Source organism: Manis pentadactyla, chromosome 4 (assembly GCF_030020395.1).
Source record: "Manis pentadactyla isolate mManPen7 chromosome 4, mManPen7.hap1, whole genome shotgun sequence".
NCBI lineage: Eukaryota > Metazoa > Chordata > Mammalia > Pholidota > Manidae > Manis > Manis pentadactyla.
In genome coordinates this window covers 33,910,547-33,933,946 of record NC_080022.1, presented here as the reverse complement: position 1 = coordinate 33,933,946, position 23,400 = coordinate 33,910,547, and the positions used below count along the sequence as shown (strand labels likewise).

Here is a 23,400-nt window from a genome sequence, read left to right as displayed (position 1 = left end):
CCCCACACATGATCCTTCAACAACTGTGTTTTCAAAACACCATCTCTAAATCTTTTTCACATTCGATATGTAATTATCAGAACCAGAAGACTTATGAATTATTTTAAGCAGGTAGAATGGCATTTTTCAATGAGATCCAAGGACCAACTGTATCAGAATTACCTGGGGGCTTAGTAAGATGCAGATTCCTGGGCACCACTCCAAGCCCAACTGATTAGTTGACGGGACTCAGGAATTGACATTTAAAAGGCTCCCCACATGATTCTCCCACTTCAATGTTCGAGAAATCCTGAAACAGCTGTGTTCTCACAGTACCCACACTCACATGGAGCTCCAGTCTCCTCATATTTAATCCCCCCCAAGTCTGAAGTGCTTTACTCTTGGAGAAGTCTGGCAAAGAAAAAGCAGAGTTTTAGAGTCAGAGACCTGGATTCAAATCTAGTTATACTACTTGCAATGTAAGTGAGCTTGAACAAGTTACTTAATTTTTCCAGGCCTCAGTTTTGTGGACAAGACTATCTACTTCATAAGGATGTTGTTGCAATTAAACAGGAGAGTCAGAACAATGATAGAGGAAGCCTATCATTCTTTGGGACATCTATTGAGGCCTACATACCCTTTCTAACAAGATGAATAAAACAGTATCAGGCACTGTGCTGCATACCATGTATACCAGGATGAAGGAAATGTTGCCCATCTTGTTAATTTTTTTTTTTTGCACCTGTCCCTTTGCAGTTAAGGTATAAATTATTATTTTTAGCCTTTTCCAACACTTGTGCTGTTTCCTGTTAACAGAGTCCCATGAAATAATGTAGCTTTCCTCCCATGAACTGTCAGATGCCTCCTTACTACTTTGCTTATATCAAAGTCCTGAACGACTGGCATGGCCTCAACCTGTATCTTCTCCAACCTTATGTCTCACCAATCTCCCGGAGCTGGAGAGCACAGGGTCAAACGCTGGTTCTGCTGCTTATTTGTATAAGGCCTTGGTGAAGTTACTTAAAATCTCTGTGCCATAGTTTCCTCATCTGTGAAATAGGGATGTAATAGGGCCTATTTCACGGGGATTTTAGAAGTACTGCTATTTAGTAAGCACTCTGTGTTAGCTATTCTTATGGTCACCTTGTGCCCACATTAGCAGCTGCTTTCTCTCAGTTCTCTGAAGACCCTAAGTTTCTTCTCCCCTCGGGATTTTCACTATTCCCTCTGCCTGTAACATGCTCTTCTTCTCAAGGCCGATGTCTTGAGACTCATTCTTCCAGCTTTAATGTCATTCCTCTGAGAAGGCCTCCTGATCCACCCTGCCTCCCACCATTTAATGAAGTAGGTTAAGAACCTCTATTAAACACTCATTTGCTTTGTATTTTTCCTCTGCTGCAGTTAATATCATAATTCAATGTTTGTTTACACCACTAAAATAAGGGAACATGTCTGTCTCACACTGCTCCATATTCACCCTTGATACTTAGCACAATTCTGAGCCCATAGTAGCACTCATAAAATATTTTAAGCACTTGGTGAATGAACGCTGCCTTCAATTTGTACCCAATCTTTCTCTCTTGGGATTCTAGCAATCTCTAAGTCAGTTTTCTGCCCAGGGGCAGAACTCTTCACTCCGTTAGCCTACTGAGATAACATTTTCAGAAATGCAAATCAAGAATTTAATAAATGCTTAACTTCTGGCTGAATGAGACTCCAGGAGTACTTGTCTTGACTCAGTTACTTTAGATCTGCACCATTCAATACATAAGCCACACCCAATGTGAGGCTACTGAACACTTGCAATGTTGCTAGTCTAAAATGAGATGTGCTGTAACTGTAAAACACACACTGGATTTAAGACCTGGTACAAAAAAGGGAGTGTAAATACTCATAATTTTTTATATTTATTACATGTTGAAATATTTTGGAAATACGGGATTATATTACTAAAATTAATTTCATCTTTTTTTTACCTTTTTAAATTTGGCTACTAGCAACTTTATGAACATGGCTTGCATTTTTAGATTTCAATTGGATAATGCTGTTTTAGACTATCTGCCTAAAAAGTATATTTCCCTACAATAGCCCTCCATTTGCTCTCATTTTAATCCATAATGAAAATATTTCAAATTCTTTCAGTGGTCTTTCTCAATATTGATATTTCTGATTCATGGGCTGTTCCACTATCCCTGTGAAAATATCTAGTTCCTTTAAATAGAGCATAGTTTTCTTCTTAATCTAGAGACTCATCACAACAAATCACAATGAACTGGTGATTTACCATCCTGTGGCTACTTTATTACTTTTACTATAAACATTATGGTTAAGAACTGGAGATCTAGAGTTATACCGCCTGTTTTGGAGTCATGGCTCTACTATGTACTAGCTGTGTAACTTTGTTGCTCTGAATCTCAGTGCCTCAGTTTCTACAAATGAAAAATGGGGATAATGGTGTTTATTTCATAGGCATGAGAGCATTAACTGATATTGGTAAGGTGTTCAGAATGGTGCCTGGCATGTGTGTTAAGTGTTCAATAAGTAATGAGTACTATTTGTGTCATTATACACAGCCCTCACCCTTCCCACCTCCTCCTATATCTTCTAGTAATACTGGGCACCTCTTCAACTGAGGTTGTTTTTTCCAAATCTGACAGCCTTTATGCTCAGATCTTCTAACTCCTAAATTCTACTGCTCCCAGCTGAGCAGCACTTAACGTAATTCTCTCACTTGTCAGTTTCCTTATCTGTAAATGAGAATGGCTACTGTCACTTTCCCTGCATAACAATACAATGTATATGAAGTTCCTTGCATAGTCCCTAGCACCTAACGGATACCTCATATGCATTTTCGGGTTATATTCATGTGATCCTTACAACATACGACAAAATAGGTATTTTATGAAGAAGGACACAGGATCCGACAAGTCAAGACTTGCCCCAAGTTGCAGAGACATCCAAATGGCACAGCCAATACTGGAACTGTTTCACTCCGAGTCAAATGTTTTTACATGAAACGAAAGTTGCTTTTCAAAAACATGAGCGCTAGAACTAAATTCATGCTGTTCCAGACACCAATAAAGTTAGTCTACTGTCGCGATGCCCACTGAAACTGTAACAGAAAACCAAACTACAGGTTTTGTTACACCACTATTAGCTCAAAGAACCTGACAGCACTATAGTCGGCGACGTGTACGAAATTTCGGTAAACAAAACAAGTTGACGAGTTTCTTCTCGCCCCCAGAGGAAATTGCGGACCGCGGGGACGAGGTTCAATTGCAGGGCCTTCGGAGCTGGGCGGGTCCCTGCCCAGGCTGTACGGCCCAGCAGCACCCAGACCCGGAGGAGGCCACGGCTGCGCCCGGCCGCCAGACCCTCCCCTTCGTATCTCGGGGCCCAGTGTTGCGCCCGCCCGCCCCTCACCTCCGGCTCCGGGCGCTCCGAGGCCATCACACAACCCTCCCGCGCCGACCCGGGCCAGTTAAGGCGTTCCACTCCTGACCCCTGGCCGGGTACCTCGCACCCGGCCGGAACCGGAAGTGATCAGGAAGGCTGAGGTTTGAGTTTTCTTATTGGTGGGAGAAGCCTTCCCAGAGCGGCTCGCGGACATGGCAACCGGAAGAGGAACTGTTTGCCCCCTCCACTGCCGCAGCCATGCAGGTGAGAAGGAGGCTGGGGCTGTTGTCCGCTGTCTGGCTTCGGGTAGCTGGACCGAGGGTGGGCCGGCCGAGAGGAATTGGGCTGAGAGGCGAGGGCAGAGCCCGCGGCTGACGGATAAGGGAACGCAGGATGGGGAGCGAAGCCGACTGGGGAGGGAGCTGCGCAGATGGGAGATGGGGGTGGAGCCCCTCTGACAGGAGACAGAGACTGCGGCTAGTCACGGGGGACGAGGCAGCGCAGACCGGCTGGGGTGTGGGAAAGGATCACGTTGTAACTTGGGAAGGTTGAAATGCAGTTCAAGGAAGACGACTCATGAAAGTGGCTGGTTGACTCAGGCCCCGGCCAGGCTGTTGGACGGACGCTGTTGGATTCAGACATTACAGAGGATCAATAATTGGAGAGGAAGAAGTCCAAGGGGTGAAGGAATTGTGGAGCCACGGTGGCCAAAAGCTAAAGCTAATTATAATCTGAGGCCGTTGGTGGAACCCAGGATCAAGGCTGCTGTCACTCATGTTGGGCGCGCGTTTGCAAGATGGTTTTGCATCATTCTTCCCCATCTGTGCGCAATAGTTGTTAAGAATGAAGAAATTAAAGAAAATTGGAGACCGCAGGTGGGAAGAAAATGCTTTGCAGACGCCCCCAGCATTTAACATTGTCTAGGGCTTAGGAGCATGTACATTTTGTTTTCTTTTTTTCATTTGTCACTTAGTTTCTTGCACCTTGTAGTCTGTCGGTAAATGCTTATAGATTGAGATAGTATTCAGAGAAACTATCATATATACCTAGGTTTCCCCCAGATTGTGTCATTGCCAAGAACAGTCAGACTCAAGGCAGGTTCATGGACAGTGGAAGCTGGAGTGCTTAATGCTACAGAGGTGCACAAAAGATAATAAACCCCAGACATTGGATCTGGTGAAAATTTCTCAGTGCAAGAGAATACAGTGTACCTAATACAGAGAAAAACTAGGCATGAATTAGGAGATGATGAAAGAATGGAATCGGTTGGTAGGAACTGAGGTCAGGTGAATGGGTTAAAGGTCTAAGGGTTGATGGCTGTATGTAACCCAAACACCAAAGAGAAGAAACAACCTGACTTTCCAATGCCAAGGAGATCCTGTGTTAATTGACTGTTGTTCTCACTGTCACCCTGACTCTTCAGCCTTCCTCTGTATTGTGTCATGAATATCCATGCCCATCTGGGTAACCAACCTGCTTCTATTCTTGCAGAGGGAGGAGAAGCAGCTTGAGGCATCATTAGATGCACTGCTGAGTCAAGTGGCTGATCTGAAGAACTCACTGGGGAGTTTCATTTATAAGTTGGAGAACGAGTATGACCGGCTGACCTGGTAAGGGTTGCTAGTGCAAGAAGTGGGGGGCATCATGGGTGGGGGGGGCAGGCCTCCTAGTGGATAGGACATCTCCAGTGATATAACCATTTATCATTTTGTAAACACTTTCAGGTTTAGAAAGAGCTGGGTTTCTCCACATTTAACAAGTGGAGTTTGGCTTAGGGCCTCCATGGCAGGCAAGTAGAGAAATGCCCAGTTTCTCAGCCCAGCTTCCTTCTAGCTTGTAATTCTCACCCTTTGACTTCTTTGGGAGTGGGTCCTCCTGCTATGGTAGGAATAGTTTTCATACTAGATCTCTTGCCACAGTTGTTGCGTAGTCTTTTAGTTGGAACTTACTCTGTTTCCAGACCCAGAAGGTGGCTTTATATAGTTTCTGAATGTTTAGTGATAACATTGCAACCATGGTTCCTATTTGGCATTGTTTCTCATCCTTTTCAAATAATGAACTGCCTTTTTTCTCCATCTGTGTTGGAAACTGAAAGCATGTCCCTTTTTCTAACCATTCAGTCCCTGTGAGCCAGTCTGGTTCCTATCTAGTCCAGCCAGAGGGCTATAAGTCTCTTTGGGGTGAATCTGGGTATCCCTAGCCTGAGGGATCCCTTTGAGATGACCTTACTGGGAACATTCTGACATCTTCTTACCACCCCCAGGCCCTCTGTCCTGGACAGCTTTGCCTTGCTCTCTGGACAGCTGAACACCCTGAACAAGGTCTTGAAGCATGAAAAGACACCACTGTTCCGTAATCAGGTCATTATTCCTTTGGTGCTGTCCCCAGACCGAGATGAAGATCTCATGGTAAGAGGATACAACTTGGGAAATTAGTTCTTAGATGAGGACTTAGAGCACAATTGTTGGTTGGTTATTCTAGAAGTTCTGAATGTGAAACAGTGTGTAGCAAGAAAAAGTGAGGGCTGCATTTTGGAGGCCTTGCCTTTTGTCTTTCTGGAGCCACTCCCAAACAGTGCCAAATAAACTTGAGGCCTATTACCAAGGCAAAAACTTTTCTCCTCAACCTATGTTGAACAAAAGTATGTTCTATTTCAGTCTTTGATTAAAGTGTAGCAGAGATTCGCCCCTAGGTCTGGTAGAGAGAGGGGTGTGAGGAGACAGAAATGGAGGATGGAGTGAGGGCAATAGTGTCCTAGGAAACTAGATGCTGTTAAGTCTTAGGTTTTATTTTCTCTGAAAATGCCCTGTTTGCCTGTGTAAGGAACTATATATCAGGCCAGACTGAATCTTCTTAAAGTATTTAGGAGGATCAATAAAATCTATTTTACAGCGGCAGACTGAAGGACGAGTACCTGTTTTCAGCCATGAGGTGGTCCCCGACCATCTGAGAACCAAGCCTGACCCTGAGGTTGAAGAGCAAGAGAAGCAACTAACAACAGATGCTGCCCGCATTGGTGGTGATGCAGCTCAGGTTGGACTGAGTCACTGCCCTGCTGCCCCCCACTCCCTGGGTCTTCTCACGAGAAGCTTGGCATTACCATTATTGTCTGGTAGGGATGCATAGCTGGTTACACATAAGGTGCCCTTGGAAGAGCACAGGAAGAAAGTTCCCCATAATCATTTCTTACTGGCCAAGAAATTTGTTTGTTGTGAAAAATTTATTTATGTGTGTTGCAGAAGCAGATCCAGAGCTTGAATAAAATGTGCTCAAACCTTTTGGAGAAAATCAGCAAAGAGGAACGAGAATCAGAGAGTGGAGGTATGGGGCGCTTGATGGCAAAATGGAGAAGGAAAGAAGGATAAGATCACTGGAATAGGAATGGTGGTTTTGGTAGTAATGAAGTGAAGAGGTAAGAATGAACTGCTCAAGAAAGGGTTTGCATCTATTCTGTTAGCTTTTTATATGTAAGGCCATCCCTGGAGCACGTGGAGGAAATGGACAAAATGAAGAGAGAGAATTCTGAGATAGTCATGGGAGTCCTCTGGCTCTTCCTCTGGGCTGCCAGTGAGTCTAGATGCTGCTGAAATCAGAATTCTAAGCCCTAGTACTCATACTCGTCTTCCTCCTGCTCAGTTCAGTCCAGGGCCAGAAGTATACCTTAGGGTCCTCATTTCCCTTTTCCTTCAGGTCTCCGGCCGAACAAGCAGACCTTTAACCCTGCAGACACCAATGCCTTGGTAGCAGCTGTTGCCTTTGGGAAGGGACTATCTAATTGGAGACCTTCTGGCAGCAGTGGTCCTGGCCAGTCAGGCCAGCCAGGAGCTGGGACAATCCTTGCAGGAACCTCAGGGTTACAGCAGGTGCAGATGACAGGAGCTCCAAGCCAGCAGCAGCCAATGCTCAGTGGGGTGCAGATGGCCCAAGCAGGTCAACCAGGTAAGGTGGCAAGGATTGACCTGGTGGTATACCTTGAGTGGTGAAGTGGAAATAAGCTGGTTTGTCTGGGCTCCTAGCATCCCCAGAGCTGGAGCTGTTCTCTTCTTCCTTGGACTGTGACCCAGAAAACAGTTTTTAGGAGTAAAAGTTGCATTTGACACTGTAACGGATGCCAGATAATGAGGAATAACTTTGAGTAGCAGAAATTACTCTTGCCTCCTACCCCCATCTCAGACCTGTGTTTGAACTACCCCCTGTCCCATTTATTTTGGGAAACTGATAGACTTTAAGACCATTTGGTAATTATGTTGGGAATTGACAAGCAGGCAAGTTTCCAAGTGCTACGTGTATTCTTTTCTCTCCTGCTCTCTTTTAGTAGTTATGAAAACAGTCTGGAGGAGTTCAGAAGCAAATAGCTAGAGGAGGTATTTTCTTCCAAGCTGTCTAGGAAAAGGGACAACTAAAATAAGAATGTACTCTTTTACCTGTGACATTAAATAGGGTTTAACTATCTTTTTCAGGAGTAAATGAGCAGGAGACTGCTGAGGTGTGTTCTGATACCTGTCATAATTCCCCCATATCAGCCTTTTTCTCCTAAACACCTTCAGGGAGAGAGCTGAGTGAGGAAGCACACTCCGATCTTTGCCCACCAGGGTCATGCTGCATAGGTTCTAAGATGATAGAGAAGGTGGCCAAAGGGAACCGGAGGGACCATATTTCTGATACATCATGAAAGTCTTAACTGTTCTTCAGGTATCTTTCTTTATATTCCTTTTAGGGAAAATGCCAAGTGGAATAAAAACTAACATCAAGTCAGCTTCAATGCATCCCTACCAGCGGTGAGTGTGGTAGGCAACCTCTGCTCCCAGGTGCTCTTTGCAGTGTTGGGTAGTGAAATTGCCTTTTGCCCAAAGCTGACCTAGATGGGCACAATGAAAGAGCTTGGGCTTTTAGCAACAGACAGTTCCCAGCTCCAACACTAACTAGCTGTGTGACCTTGGGCAAGCAACCTAATTCTTCTGAGCTTGTTTTCTTGTTTGGAGATGGTGACAATACCTACATTGTAGGGTTGTTATGAGGATTAAAATGAGAAAATGGATGTAAAATACTTAGCACAGTGTATGAAATAATGACTATTCAATAAACAAAGAGTTTTTGTGGCACTTCTCACTGTCCTCACTCTTTGATTCAGAACTTACCCTGATTCGGTACTGCTTAATGTCAGTGGTAAGCTGATGGACACAAGATCATAGACTGCTCTGTTCTGTTTGGAAGACTGTACTTGTTCTGTGCTGCCAGAAACTCTCAGTCTCTGTGTCCTTAGAGGCACTCTGTTGCTGCAGTCCCTTCTGCCTAGATTCCATCCTGGCCATCACTCTGAGCTACAGGTGACAAGGCTTCTGGGCGGAGACAAACTCTACCTGCAGTTCTAGTGAAGCTTGGGCCTGCTGTGTTCTCCATCCTCTGAGAAGCCAATTCAGCTGTTACTTGGGAAATAGTCATAAAGTCCCCTATCCTTTACCCCACCCTATGCACATGAAGGAAGATGCTGGAGGCCAGAAGGTGGGGGCTTCCTCAGGAATTGACTCTAGCAGACAGGATTGTGTGAGAAAGGATTTTTCTTAGCACCTGAAAAAGCCCCTTCCCTGGACTCATTTTGCTTATTTTGGAAGGAGAGGGAAATTGCACTGCACATTGTCTTTTATCAGGGTTTTATTGTTCTCATAATATTGCCTCGTTCCTGGGCTCCAGCCAGGATGGCTTTCCTCCAGTTCACTGAACCTGTGGCTCAAATAAGAGCCAGAATGGTGGCAGGAGGGAGCAGCCACCAGTACCTTTGCCTGCTTTTATAAAGCTGAAGAGCAGTGAGTTTGGGCCTCTAGCCAGGCTGTCTTAGTGCTCCTTTGCAGACAAGGGCAGGGGTTGAGTCAGCAGAAGTAAACCAGAAGGTTTCTCTGAATAAAGTTACCTAAATTGATGGCCCCTGTATCAAGGTTATGTGATAGCAGTTTGAGAAAGCTATGTAGGGACCAAAGCCTGTGGGTGAGACTTTGAAGATTTCTACAAGGCAGTTCTAATAAATTCTCCATGAAGTTTTCTTTTCTTTGATTAGCTTTGATCTAAAAGTCTTAAGAGGTATGGAGGGCCTGCTTATACCTTCCAGCTGCCTTTTTTCTGTTCTCTTCTGTCACATACTAGTACTTTGGCATTTGTTCATTGCCAGGCAGAATTCTGCCAGGCTGTGGCAGCAAAGGACTGGGAAAAAGGGCCCAGATGTCACACAGTCCTGTTCCATCGAGACAAGAAATGATACCCATACTCACTGACCATAGTATACAACAGCACAGGGGTCCTGTTGTCAGCTCTGAGGCAGTGCCAGACCTTTCACCCATCTCAACAGATCTGCGTTTCTGTTTGTCAGTGCATTCAAATGTTCTGTACATTCTTACCTCATCCCTTCCTACTGGAAATGCCAAAGCTAATGGTTGTGTCAGGTGGAGTTCCAGCTGTGCTGCTCTAAGCCCCCGGGACATCTTTTGTCCTGTTGTCCTTTATCTCTCCTATTGTAAGGCACCAACCCCAGGTTTCTTGGTTGTTCCAGGCTAATACTGACTTTGTTCCCACCATATTATTTGAAATGGATTCCCTGTCCTCCCAGAGTGGAGATGTCCTCTGCCCCAGCAGGAGTATATGCAGGACCTCCCCTACATCCTGTGCCCTTAAGTGAACATTCCTCACTCTGGAGGCACTCATGTCACTGTAGTCTTCACTCTGGGAGCACATGTCCTCATTTCAAAACCCCCACACCCAAATCCTTGAGTAAACAACTCTGTGTAGCATTGCCAGCTCTGGGGCCCATACAACCTGGTAAACACCTCAATGGAGAGTGTCTCCCACCCCAACACGCTCCTTTCCCTCAAGAGGGAATATATACGGAGTTTCCTTTGACGAAGGGGACGTTACCTGCTTACTTAGATTTAGGATTTGCAAGATGGTCCTCTTGCTCCGCTCTGGTAGTATCCTATAATTTCCGACTGCTCTGTTTTGCCTGAGAACTGTGCTTTCTCCTACTCTTGGGGCCCGTGGGGAATGAGACTAGGCCATTGTCAGGTTTATGTCTAGGATGGAAAAAGACGCAGCAGCTTTGAAACCTCAAGACTTTACTACAGCACTGATTTCTTTCTGCCGAAGGTGAAAACTTAACCTCTTGCCTAGGACCTCTGCCCTGAGGCTGGGATTCAGTCATTGCTGAACCTCCCTTTGCTCGTTGCCCCCGTCACTTCATTCTCTTCCCTTTCGGGTGTCTGTTGTTGCCCTACCTCGCCAGGTCACCTCTTAACTTTGTATTTTCTTGGGAAACAGCCAAGACAGATAGGTCGTAGCTAAGTGCTTCTTCCAACTCCATAGTGAGTCCTGGCATTAGGACCAAGCTAGAAGCAGTGTATCGCCCACTGCTGTCCTGCTGTTGAAGGGAAGAAGCTGAACTCCGCAGGAATGCCCTAGTGCAAGGCTGGCTGCTTTTCCCACCCCCACTTCGCCGCCTCCAGGCAGCTGGGAACAACCTCTCCCTTTGTTTGAGCTTCTTGTACAGAATAATCCTTCTTAAGGACAATGTTTTCTCTGTGCCCTGTGGACACAGGAGCCGTGTGAGCTGATCCCAGCACCAGGCAGGACGGAGGCTGAATTCTTCCAAATGCCCACCCTGAGTCAACTGATTACTGTCCAGAGAAACTACTAAGGGATGAGCATTTTCTTATATCTGTTTAGATGTGGGGTAACAGCCTATTGAACTTAAGCAATGGACTGGGGCCAGGGGCTGTGGTCCTTTTTTGATTCAGTCCTAAGGGTTCACTGTGCCAACCTGTGGAGGCTTAATGTGTCTGTGGCCTGACCACCTCGAACACACAGACTAACACTTGGAGAGAATTTTCTGCCCTACAGGGGGTGCTTTCTGATGGGCACAAAAGGCAGACTCCCCAACCCACCTGTTAGGTTGACAGCACTCCATCACTTCAACGTGTGTTTTGTCCTGCAGGACAAACTTCCTCTCTTCTTCGCTTTAATTTCTCTCTCTCTCTCATTCCTGAGCTCCTGGATGACTGAGGCAGATCCTGGATCTGCTGCGGTCTCTTGATGAGGTCACATGCTCTCAAGATGGCCCCTACCATTCGGCCATGGCAGCTTCTGCAAGTGCACCTGACTTCCTTGGACCTAGTTTTCTCACCTGGGTAATTTCAGGGATCCTTCCTAGCTTTAAAGTCTTTGGCAATGATTCTGTTTGACCCCAGGCATTTTTTTCTTTCTATTCAATAACATTGCATGACTATGTTATATAAAATAGGCCCGATTTTTCCTAGATCAGCCCCCAAATCCCTCAATTCCCTACAAACTGTTCCTAAAGTTCCTTCTTTGTCACCTGCAACTTAACATACCAACATCCCTCTAGACCCACTTTCCTAAAACTGTTTTCTAGATTACACTAGTGCTCTCGTGAAAACCTATCAAAGAGGTTGTGAGTTACCCCAGAGATACATGGATTTTATGTCAGAAGTTACTCCTCTCTGCCCTGGCAAGAAGTGTGTACTAGAGAGACTCCTCCCTTACAAGCAGTAAATCCCACTTTGCCCATGTGAAGGTAGCGATCCCTACTGAATCAAACCTGAAGAGCCCTGGGGGCCCCTCCTTCTTGCCCTCTGCCATTCCGCTGCCTTCCCTCGCTTGCACCTGAATTTCCCTAGTTGGTAGTCATTTTGATTCTTCACCTTCTCTTGCCCATGCCCCCACATGTAGACCATCCTTGTTCTTTTACTAATTTATCTGGGCTGCACCCATTTTCATGGCCCTCGTTAGCTTCCTTTTAGTGCCTCTTCCATGTTAATCCCTCTTGACCCCACATTCTTACTCAACTGACTTTTGGGAAATAAAGAGCCTACAATCACCATCTCTTCTCTCACACCGCCCATTCCCTTGTCAGCCCCTGAAGTGGGGTTTCTGCTTCCACCATTCCTCGAACTACTCTATCAAAGTTCACTGTTGATCTCAATGGCTAAATCCAGAATTTTTTTCAATCCTCATCTTCATCAATCTCCACAATGTCTGTTTAATAGTGCTGGCCATTTCCTTTTCATCTCTTTCCCCTGCCTTGGTTCCTGACTCTCTTGACTATTCCCTTTCTGCAGCTTTTGGCCTTCTGTCCCTCTGCCTGCTTCTTGGATGTCATTATTCTTCAGGACTCTGTCCTTAACCCTCTTTTCTTCTTACTCTACCTGCTGTTCCTGTGACTACCACTTTTATGCTCTTAACTTTTATTTTCAGCGCAGACCTCTGCTGAACTGCAGATATTTATTGGGCCTCTGCCCATATGGTACTCAGGTTCTGAACTTCCAAATCCAGTCATCCTTTTTTCCAAACCTGTTTCTTTTCTGGTTTCCTACATGTGACATAAGCAAAGTCTAAGGAAGCCATCTTAAACTCTTCTCCCTTTGTGTCCCAGACCCTGATAGCCAGTCAGATGCCAAATGTTGTCAGTGCTATTTCCCAATATCCATCCTGCCTTGCAGTATAGGCCATGGGCCTCTCATCCTCAAAGTTGTGTTCAGACTCCCTGTCTCCAATCTTGCTTATTCCAACTAGTCTTCCATATGGCTGCCAGACAGATATTTCTAAACCACAGATTTGATCACATTCCTCCTTTGATTAAAATCTAATGATTTCCTCCTGCTGTTTCTCAAACTGGGGCTCACGTACCTGGCAGGTGGGTAGGTGCAGTGTGCCAAGCATACTGAAAGTCATAGGATGAAACCATTTTCTCAAGGGTAAGTAACATAAACAGTGCAAAGTTATCATGCATTTATTAAGAGACAACCGACTTGAAAACATTCCTACTAGTCTAGAGAGCTTTGGACTAAGCCACCAGATTCTCTGGAGACACTTCTTTATTATTATTATTATTTTTCACTACATTTACTTCATTGGAAAAACAGCTGAAGTTTACTGGAAAGGCAAGTAAGATTCTATGTGGTCTAGTCCCCTCACTTCTTCTTTTAATTTAGTTTCTATATTGTCCCGCTAACCCACTCTATTCCCAAACCATCTAAACTGCTTGAAGGTTTCTGAACATGACAAAACTTTCTGGCATCCATTCCATTATTCCCACTGTTCCTTCTGCACTGAACACTTTGTCCCATCATTCTGTCTGATGAATGCTAATCATCTTTGAAAATTCAGCTTAAGAGTCACTCCTCTGTGAAGCTTCCCAGCAACCCAGCCTGTCCACAGCGCAGTGCCTGTCCAACCAGGTATGGTCTGAGTGACCTCTTGTATGTCCCACATTTGTACCTTGACAGACTTATCCCAGCTCCTGCTGCTGTCTTCTGTCTTGCAAGTTCAAGCACCCTGAACTGTCAGGGTTTGGACTCCCATTCTTCGGCCTGACTGCTGTGTGATCTTTGGCAAGAAATGTGTGATTGGCATATAGAGCATCTGACTGACTATAAACACTATACATGGTAGCTGCTACTATTACTATTATTATGATTTAGTTGACTTTGGAAAGATAATATAATATAGCATTTTGGTTAAAACAACAGATCGTAGTGCCAGACTTGCCTGGGTTCAAATTCTAGCTGTTATTAGCTTTGTAGCCTTGGGCAAGTTAATTTACCTCTCTTGCCTCAGTCTCTTTATTCCCGGGGATGATGATAATGTAGGCTATTTCTTAGGGGTGCTGTGACATTAAAATAGATTAATACACAGAGAGTGCTAGGAACAGTGCCTGACAATAGTAGAAACTCAATAAGTATTAGCTATCCTCAGTGTAGTGTCTAGAATTCTGCTCTCAGTGATTGCTGCCTGAGTCAATAATTAACCAATCCCTCTATGAGGACATAACCTTCCTCCCTCTGAAGCTTCTCTGTGCTTACATCTAGTCTCACATCTCAGGAGCCCGGCCTAGGAGAGAACATTTGTGTGTATTTCATCCTCCCTGGTATTTCCTCAGCACAGCATGCAGAGCAGGCACTGCAACATTTTTATGTTGACTTGCCTGACACGAGTTATTTTTCAATCTAGTTTTGTGAATTGTCTTTCTCCTACTTAGTTGTCACCTATACCCTTCCATTAGAGTCCAGTTTGGTTTCTAAAAAGTGTGTCATTTGAGACCAAATGACAAGCTCCCTTCCCTGCAGTGTTCTTTTTCATCCTTTCTAATGTGTATCTTTTCCTTGTCCAAACTAGATGAAGACTCAGTTCCACAGTCTGCCTATTTTCTGTCCCTAAACTGGGCCTTTCACCACTCTCAATGCTGTGGTGATGAGTTCTGTCCTCATTGCTCCATGCTTACTAGGTCTGGGCTCAGGTGGTCATGGGTGGCTATGTGTAACTCATTGGGTATCACAAACCAGAGCTCCATGCCTGCCCCTCTTCCCTTCACACTTACCACCAGTCCTTTAGGCTTTGTTTTGTTGTGGCAACTCCATCATTCTTGCCACTAAACTGCAAGTTCTCAGCTATAGCCAACACCTGGGGGTCAAGTGCTGTCCGAGACATCCGTGGCTTGCCCATGCTCTGCCCTCTGCTTGGAATGGCTGTCCTCTCTTTTACCTGCTCCAGCTTCCTCGTTCACCTAGTGAATAATTCATCCTTTCAGTGAAGACTTACTCCTGTGAAGTCTTTACCACCTTGTTCCCTGTATGCCTGACCATTCTTAAATTATAGCTGACTGGACACTTATCCATTGTATGACCTTAGGCAAGTTACTCCACTTCCAAGAACCTCTGTGGGATTATGGCACCTGCCTCAATTACCTGAAGCTGAGCATATTTAAAATTAAATTTAAACCTTTTAGTAGCTCTTAGCTTTGTACAGGGTAAGTCCAAGCTTAGGATATACAAGGCTCTTCAGGCATTCAGTCAGCACACAAATGCTAACTACTATTCTCCTCTTTCTCTGCTCTCTTCTGAGCAATCTCATTTTTATTGCATGGTATATTGTACTGTTCTGATTCCAACACATTACACTTAAACTTAGCTTAACCAAAAGCAAAAGGGGACCCAATTGTATGTGGTTTATGTGGAAGGGAAGTTGAAGGGTGACTGGCTCTAGGTGGGCTCAGGGCCTCCAGTGTTGTCTAGGCTCTCTGTTCCTGCATTTCAGTATTCTACAGCAGTAGAGCTCATCTTATGGAGAGCTCTGTTCTTGCTTGGATTACATGCCATTAGGAGCTTGGATGGAGGGAAGTGAGGAGAATACCATGATTAATGGACCAATTCAGGGGGGCGCGAATTCCTTAAAGGAGATGGAAAGCAAGGGGACGGGAAAGTGTCTGAGCTACCACAGTCTATTTCAGGTGGTTTCATCCCTACAGAGAATCCTTGGACTTTTTCTCTCAAGCCCCATTCCTTTCTCCTAAACTTACAGTACTCAGAAAGTCCCCAACTGCTTTAATTTCCTCCTTCCTGCCCCACCTGAGTTATCCAGCTTGCTGTTGATCCTGGGTCCTCTCTCTGCTCTACCCCTTCTTCTCACTCCCATTGCTCTAGGTCAGGCCTTCTTTGTGTCACACCTGTGACTCTGAGCTGGTCTCCCTGCCTCTGCTTTCTCTTGATACTATACCTCACTGTCACCAGGTGTCTTCATAAAATACAACAGGGATCATACCCACAACCCCCCCTTTTTTAAATTAAAGTATCATGATGTACAATCTTTTTAAAAATTATTTTATCAAGGTATCATTGATATACAATCTTATCAAGCTTTCACATAAGCAACATTGTAGTTACAACATTCACCCATATTATCAAGTCTGCCCCCACACTCCATTGCTATCACTGTCCATCAGCATAGTAAGATGCTGTAGAGTCACTGTTTGTCTTCTCTGTGCTATACTGCCTTCCTCATGCCTCCACTACATTATGTGTGCTGGTCATAATACCTTTTAAGCTCTCTCTCTCTCCCTCCCTCCCCACCCCTCCTTCCCAACCCTTTCCCTTTGGTAACCGCTAGTTCCTTTTTGGAGTCTGTGAGTCTGCTGCTATTTTGTTCCTTCAGTTTTGCTTTGTTATAATACTCCACAAATGAGTGAAGTCATTTGGTATTTGTCTTTCTCTGCCTGGCTTATTTCACTGAGCATAATACCTTCTAGCTCCATCCATGTTGTTGCAAATTGTAGGATTTGTTTTCTTATGGCTAAATAACATTCCATTGTGTATATGTACCACCTCTTCTTTATCCATTCATCTACTGATGGGCACTTAGGTTGCTTCCATATCTTGGCTGTTGTAAATAGTGCTGCGATAAACACAGGTGTGCATATGTCTTTTTCCATCAGGCATCTTGTTTCCTTAGGGTAAATTCCTGGGTCAAATGATATTTCTATTCTTAGTTTTTTGAGGAACCTCCGTATTACTTTTCACAATGGTTGAACTAATTTACATTCCCACCAACAGTGTAGGAGGGTTCCTCTTTCTCTGCATCCTCACCAGCATCTGTTGTTCCTTGTCTTTTGGATGTTGACCATCCTAACTAGTGTGAGGTGATATCTTATTGTGGTTTTAATTCTCATTTCCCTGAGATGATTAGCAATGTGGAGCATCTTTTCATGTGCCTGTTGGCCATTTGAATTTCTTCTTTGGAGAAGTGTCTGTTCAGATTCTTCACCCATTTTTTAATCGGATTATTTGTTTTTTGGGTGTTGAGGTATGTGAGCTCTTTATATATTTTGGATGTTAACCCCTTACCAGATAAATCATTTACAAATATATTCTCCCATATTATAGGATGCCTTTTTGTTCTGCTGATGGTGTCCTTTGCTGTACGGAAGCTTTTTAATTTGATGTAGTCCCACTTGTTCATTTTTTATTCTGTTTCTCTTGCCCGAGGAGATGTGTTCAGGAAAAAGTTGCTCATGTTTTTATTAAAGAGATTTTTGCCTAGGTTTTCTTCTATGAGTTTTATGGTTTAATGACTTACATTCAGGTCTTTGATCTATCTTTAGTTTACTTTTGTGTATGGAGTTAGGCAATAATCCAGTTTCATTCTCTTACATGTAGCTGTCCAGTTTTGCCAACACCAGTTGTTGAAAGGCTGTCTTTTCCTCACTGTATATTCATGGCTCCTTTATTGTATATTAGTTGGCCATATATGGGTGGGTTTACATCTGGGCTCTCTATTCTGTTCCATGATCTATGGGTCTGTTCTTGAACCAGTATGAAATTGTTTTGATTACTATGGCTTGGTAGTAGAGCCTGAAGTTAGGGAGCATAATCCCCCCAGCGTTGTTCTTCCTTCTCAGGATTGCTTTGGCTATTCTGGGTCTTTTGTGTTTCCATATGAATTTTAGAACTATTTGTTGTAGTTTGTTGGAGAATGCTATTGGTATTTTGATAGGGATTGCATTGAACCTGTAGATTGCATTAGGCAGGATGGCCATTTTGACAATATTAATTCTTCCTATCCATGAGCATGGGATGTGTTTCCATTTATTGGTATCTTCTTTAATTTCTCTCATGAGTGTCTTGTAGTTTTCAGGGTATAGGTCTTTCACCTCTTTGGTTAGGTTTATTCCTAGCTATTTTATTCTTCCTGATGCAATTGTAAAGGAGTTGTTTTCCTGATTTCTCTTTCTGCTAATTCGTTGTTTGTATATAGGAATGCAACAGATTTCTGTGTATTAATTTTGTATTCTGCAACTTTGCTGAACTCAGTTTTAGTTCTAATAGTTTTCTGATGGAGTCTTCAGGGTTTTCTATGTATAATATCATGTGCAATGTATATCATCTGCAAACAGTGACAGTTTAACTTCTTCCTTACCAATTTATACCCATCCCTTTCTTAAAAATTTTCAGGGTCACCCCAATAGAAACAAAACTCAGACTCATTCAAAGCACTTCAAGATTTGGGGCAACAACTTTTTTGCCTTCTAGCAATGAAAACCTTTCATTAACTGTGTCCTTTAGCAAAACAGCATCACTTGCAATTCTCTCCACCTGTCCTGTGCTTCCATCCCTTTGTGCACACTTTTCCCTTAGTCTGGAACACCTGTGTTGCTTCCACCTTATTTGCTGTGTGACCTTGAGGAAACCCTTCACCCTTCCTGATTACATTTTTTTCCTCTGTGAAGTGGTGATAGTAGTAGTACTTACCTTACAGGATTGAACCATAAGAACATATGGAAAGCCACTGGCCCCATGCTTGCCAGAGAAAAGTACTGAATAGTAAGCTACATTTCTTCTTTTCCCCTTTTGGCTCTTCTCACGTATCTTTTAGATCTTCCGAACTCTCCTTCCTCTGTCTTGATAACCTCTTCCCTGTTTTGTCTCCCCAAAAAATTCTCCTTGTTTCTCTCTCCAGAGCTCATTCTACAGGTTCTATCATAGCCCCCTCCCCTCACCTGAGTTTCCTTAGTTCAGTTAGCAAACACTGATTAATACCCATGTGTGTTGACATTGGCTACCCATTGATGGATCAGACTTGTTCCTGACCCCTCAGGGGTCCAGGCAGATCCCCAGATTTTGGATGATATGATGAGTGTTTGCATGCAGTCTCTCCCTTCTACCTTCCTGATGCCTTCCGGCCCCAGTTCCTTCAGCCAAGCTCCCAGCCACAGACAGAAGACACTAGTTATCTGGCTAAGACCCAGGGATGTATGGAATGATTAACTGACAAACCCTTCACCCTCACCTGACTCCCCTGTCCTCGTGGACTCAGCCCTCCCCTCAACTCCCCTGTGTGGGCACTGTGTACAGAGTGACCTTTGTCCCTTACAGGATGGGAAAGGGAGAAGCTTGAGACAACCCCAGGTGGCAGTTTCCATCTCTACCTGCCACTCGTGTTGTCCAGCAGCCTAGACCCTCAGTTCCTGTGGTTCTTAGCCGATTCCCCTGCACCTCCCGAACTCTGCTCCCTCCACAGCCCTATCTGCTTGCTCACTCACTGTGGATAAAATGAGAGTTCCTGTGGCCAGGAGTCTCACCTGGCCCTGGTTGACTAGCTCACTGCACACCTGTGGGCAATACATGGCTGCTGACTCTATATAAAGAGCTCCGCCCAGTGCTCTGGGCACGACACAGTGGCATGGCTGCAAGGCTGCAGGAGAGCAGAGCAGAGGCTAGAGTGGTGGCAGCACCGAGGACAGAGGCCCAGAGGATGGCTGTGCGGGATGACTGTGCAGAGAGGCCCAGAGGATGGCTGTGTGGGACGACTGTGCAGAGAGGCCCAGAGGACGGCTGTGCAGACAGAGGGGCCCAGAGGACAGCTGTGCAACAGAGGGGCCCAGAGGAAGGCTGTGCGGGACGGCTGTGCAGAGAGGCCCAGAGGATGGCTGTGTGGGACGACTGTGCAGAGAGGCCCAGAGGACGGCTGTGCAGACAGAGGGGCCCAGAGGCAGAGACCGGCTTGCTGCATGCAGACTTGCTCTGAGTGGATGGGATTCTAGTGACTGACCTGCCACCTGGAAATAAAGTTGGGTATCACCCTTTCACCCCAAGAATGTTTACTGTCAATTTCTTTGGTCACATTGAATCCATAGCAACCTTGCCCGGGGCTGAAACCCATTGGCAAGACACACACACTCATACACATACAGGTATAGCTTTATCCATTTTCCTAATTGCCTTTCCTGCCTCTTTGATCCTATTTCTGTTTAATTTTTCTGCTGAGATAGATAAAGCCTCAAATAATCATTGGAATAGAGTTGTTAAGAGTTCATATAGATGGTGGCTTTCAGACTGAGCCCTTGGAGAAAGTAAATCAGTGGTTTTATCTTTTGGGGAAAGAGAGGATGGGGAAGCGCCCCTTAGCTGTGAGTGAATGACACACAGGGTGGGACCCAGGGGAAGTTGTCACCTCACTTCCCATTAGGAAGTTTCCACGAAGAAAGGGAATTTTAGGTGTTGGTTTGGGTATCCCCTTCCCCTGCCCTCCACACACCTGGCCTTCATCCTTATGAAAACTGAGTTCCTAGACCCCTCAATTTCTCCAGTTTACCAACCTGCTATATAAACTATAGGTATAGTTTACCTATATCCTGGTGTAGGTAGCCTTCACTGAACTTAGCTCCAAGGCTTTCCACTTAGCTTCCCTGCAGGTCCCAAATGATCCCACTTCCTCCTAGTCCACTGTCAGATTTACCCTTCCTTTCCATACATTTCAGTCTGAGAGGTGTTTTCTTTACCCAAAAGCCTTTGGCTAATCCTTCCACGTGTATGCTGGATCCCACTGTCCCCTTCCACACAGCACATAAACATGCTCCAGCCTCTTCCCATTAAAAACAACCATTAGAATCAATCTTGAGGGCCAGGCGTTGATATTTTAAAAGCTCCCCAAGGTATTCTATTGTGCAGCCAGGGTTGAAAAGGGCAAACAGAATAAAATTCAAACTTCTTACCATGGCATACAGAGTTCTTCATAAACTGACTCCTGCCTACATTTCCTGCCCTTACCCATATGCTCTTTGAGCTGGAGCCACACCAAGCTACTTAGAGCTCCCTAAATCTGTCACTTCTCTTGCTTCTAAGCCTTCACACATGTTTCCCTCTGCCTGGAATGCATTTCCATGCTTCCTAGAAAGTGTCTTTTAATGCCCAGCTTAGGTGTCATTTCTGTGAAGCCTTCAAGAAGTAACCCCTACCTTGGGGTAAGGTGGCCCCCCCTCAGTGGTTTCCTACCCCTCTGGTTTATCTCTGTGGGAATGCTCAATACTTGCTACTATAGTTAGAAACTTACATGTTTGTCTTCTCCAGACTGCATGTTTTGCAGGAACCCAAGCACCATGGAGATGCCATCTGGCAGGCCCTGGGGACAGGTGGTCTATATCAGATATTTGAAGATGCTTTCTAGGAGTAGGACTAGGTCAGGAACTGCACGATGTGAGTCTTTGGGCATCACCATTTATTGAAGGCTTGCTATGGTAATTTACCAACGTGGTCCAGGTGAATAAATGGCTAGGCCATTCCCTATCAATGCTCTGTTTGACCTCTTGGACTATTTCATCATCTGTAAGTCTGCTTTGTTCATTTCTAGTTTGTCTCTAGATGGATACTTAATCCAAAACTTCTCAATAGTGCTCTCAGAACAGTGCTTTGCACACAGTAAGTGTTTAGGAAATATTTGTTAAATGACTGCTCATGAACCTACATACAAGTATATACCCTCTTGATAAATTAGTTGCTTTCCACCTTGTCTGTGAGATGTTGAGACAGAAATAGTACCCGACACTTTATGTGGGTGATCTCCTTTAATCATCACAATCCTAGGAGAGAGGTCGTGTTGTTCCCATTTTATGGAGGTCAGCAATTTGGATAAGGTCATATAGGTACTAACTGGAGTCAGATGTGACTCCAAAGCCACTAAGCTATACCTTGAACCCGTTTGGCTTTCAATAAATATTGACTCAATGGATACTGCCACCCCAAGGGAAGTAGAAAGGCTTTTGAATTATTACTGTCCTCTACACTTGACTCAGGGTCCCTAGACCTCTCCTATTTTCTTACATTGTCTCATTCACTCTAATAGCCACTCAACAAACATTATGGAGGGTCAAATGAACCAGACAATGGGACAGGTGTAGAGGTATTGAGATGACTAAAATATGGCTCCTGGTGAGAGGAACTCGTGGCGATGGCGGATGCAGATAACTGCGTTGCAGTAAGATTGTGGGAGCAAGGGGAGGGAGTGATTTCCTGCCTGGGAGAGGTGTTTGTACCTTGTGTTGAGCCTGGGGTGGGAGTGGGAGGGGGTAGGAAAGATGCTGACATGCTTGGGGAATAGTTAGAGCATAGGCTGTGGACCAGGAGAATAGTAGTTATAACAGGAGGCTGAGGGCCAGATCAGGTAGGCCTTAGTGTACCTTGCTAATAAGTTAGAGCCTTTTGAACAATTGAATTCTGCCATTTCCTTTCAAGGGTAGGTACTGATGGGCTGGATCATAGCTGTACCTCTTACCTCTAACACTAAACTTCCACATCGCTACATCCCACTGTTTATGGACATGCTGTTTTTCCCAAACCACTGCCTCTTCTGAATCCCCTAATTCTGTTCACTTTTACACCACCCAATCCTATAAGCAGTTATCAGATCACTGTATGTGAAGCACTGTTCCAGGAGCTGCTGGAGATACAGATTTAATTTTGCCAATACCTAGTCTCACCCCAATAGTTCAGTCTAGTTGATGAGTGTGTGGAGCAGGGAGGGGAGAGTGAAGGAAGATAGACAGCCAAGCATATATAGAGATTCCAACTCTCAGAGCTTCCAGATATCCACAGTGTCAGCCTTTTCAATCCGATCAGTTTTCAAACCTTCTTTAGGTCAGGCTGTTATCTCACCTGGTCTGCTTCCAATACTCTCAATTACACTGGCTGCCAGAGTGAATCAACTCAGCTAGATGGTAAACCTCATGCAAGGACAACACTCTATCTCATTCACTGATATGTCTGTCACCAGCACTGAAAAGTCTTGTACATGGTCAATAAATATTTGATATGTATTTGATAATGCAAGCTCAATTGTAGCCCCATCAAAAGCCTCCGCTGTTTCTCCTCTGCTTCCAGAATGAAAACAAACTGCCCCATTTAGCCTTCAAGCCCTACTACATTGAGCCACAGGCAGCATCATTTCACCTTTTTTCCTTTCAGTACCCGGAAGGCCAGTTTAGGCAGTTACTCACTCAGGGTTCCTGCCCCAGGTCACTTGTAATCTCCTACCTCCATTCAAGAAAATCCTTTTAGCAACTCCTAATGCTAGGGTTTGTCCAAGTTTATAGGCTTGCAGAGAAGGCTTCCATGCCCAGCTGCTCTTTAAGGCTGAGGCCTCCCTGCTACCCCACGTCAGCCCCTAGCATACAGTTACTGCCTCTAGCCCACCTCTCAGTTTCACCCTCTGAAAAGGGGGCACTTTGAGGGAAGGGCTGAGCTCTGAAACTTTCCCCGGGGCCTGAATTGGGTGTGTTTGAGTAGATAGGTAGCTAAACATAAGATGGAAAAGAGAGGGATGCTTGCTTGCCTTCAACATAGCCTGTACAAGCTGTTCCCATGGTATGGAGAGTGAGGGTATAGATAATAGACTGGCTCAAACTGGCTGCTTCCAACACTG

At 44.8% G+C, this 23,400-nt stretch overlaps 2 protein-coding genes across 16 annotated transcripts in view; one reads left to right on the top strand and one right to left on the bottom strand.

Moving 5' to 3' along the window:
* SZT2 (SZT2 subunit of KICSTOR complex) overlaps positions 1-3,528 on the bottom strand; it is a 50,770-nt gene extending 47,242 nt beyond the window's left edge. For 5 of the 7 annotated variants that reach the window (XM_036893106.2, XM_057500119.1, XM_036893111.2 and 2 more), the window contains exon 1: positions 3,403-3,524. In XM_036893106.2, coding sequence (XP_036749001.1) covers positions 3,403-3,429 — 27 coding nt within the window. In that variant the 5' untranslated portion in view covers positions 3,430-3,524. Of the gene's footprint in view, positions 1-162; positions 411-3,402 lie in introns of those variants that run through there. The other 2 variants (XM_057500120.1, XM_057500118.1) reach the window with 2 other exon arrangements.
* On the top strand, positions 3,504-19,801 carry MED8 (mediator complex subunit 8). Of its 9 annotated transcripts, none has more exons than XM_036893120.2 (8): positions 3,504-3,639; positions 4,867-4,985; positions 5,639-5,783; positions 6,268-6,414; positions 6,615-6,696; positions 7,066-7,314; positions 8,093-8,162; positions 19,080-19,186. In XM_036893120.2, exons 1-7 carry the CDS (start codon positions 3,634-3,636, stop codon positions 8,155-8,157), a joined length of 813 nt encoding a protein of 270 aa, XP_036749015.1. In that variant the 5' UTR covers positions 3,504-3,633; the 3' UTR covers positions 8,158-8,162; positions 19,080-19,186. The 9 variants fall into 9 exon arrangements, with proteins under 9 accessions (XP_036749015.1, XP_036749016.1, XP_036749013.1 ...); XM_036893121.2 differs by lacking the exon at positions 19,080-19,186 and adding an exon at positions 18,802-19,070; XM_036893118.2 differs by lacking the exon at positions 19,080-19,186 and adding an exon at positions 18,782-19,070.
* Positions 19,802-23,400: the final 3,599 nt, after the last annotated feature.

Bases quoted from the DNA above. Each gene is read 5' to 3' on its own strand.
- MED8 (XM_057500122.1), top strand. The intron at 5,784-6,267 runs GTAAGAGGATAC...TCTATTTTACAG, and splicing joins ACCGAGATGAAGATCTCATG to CGGCAGACTGAAGGACGAGT. The intron at 7,315-19,079 runs GTAAGGTGGCAA...TGTCCCTTACAG, and splicing joins GGCCCAAGCAGGTCAACCAG to GATGGGAAAGGGAGAAGCTT.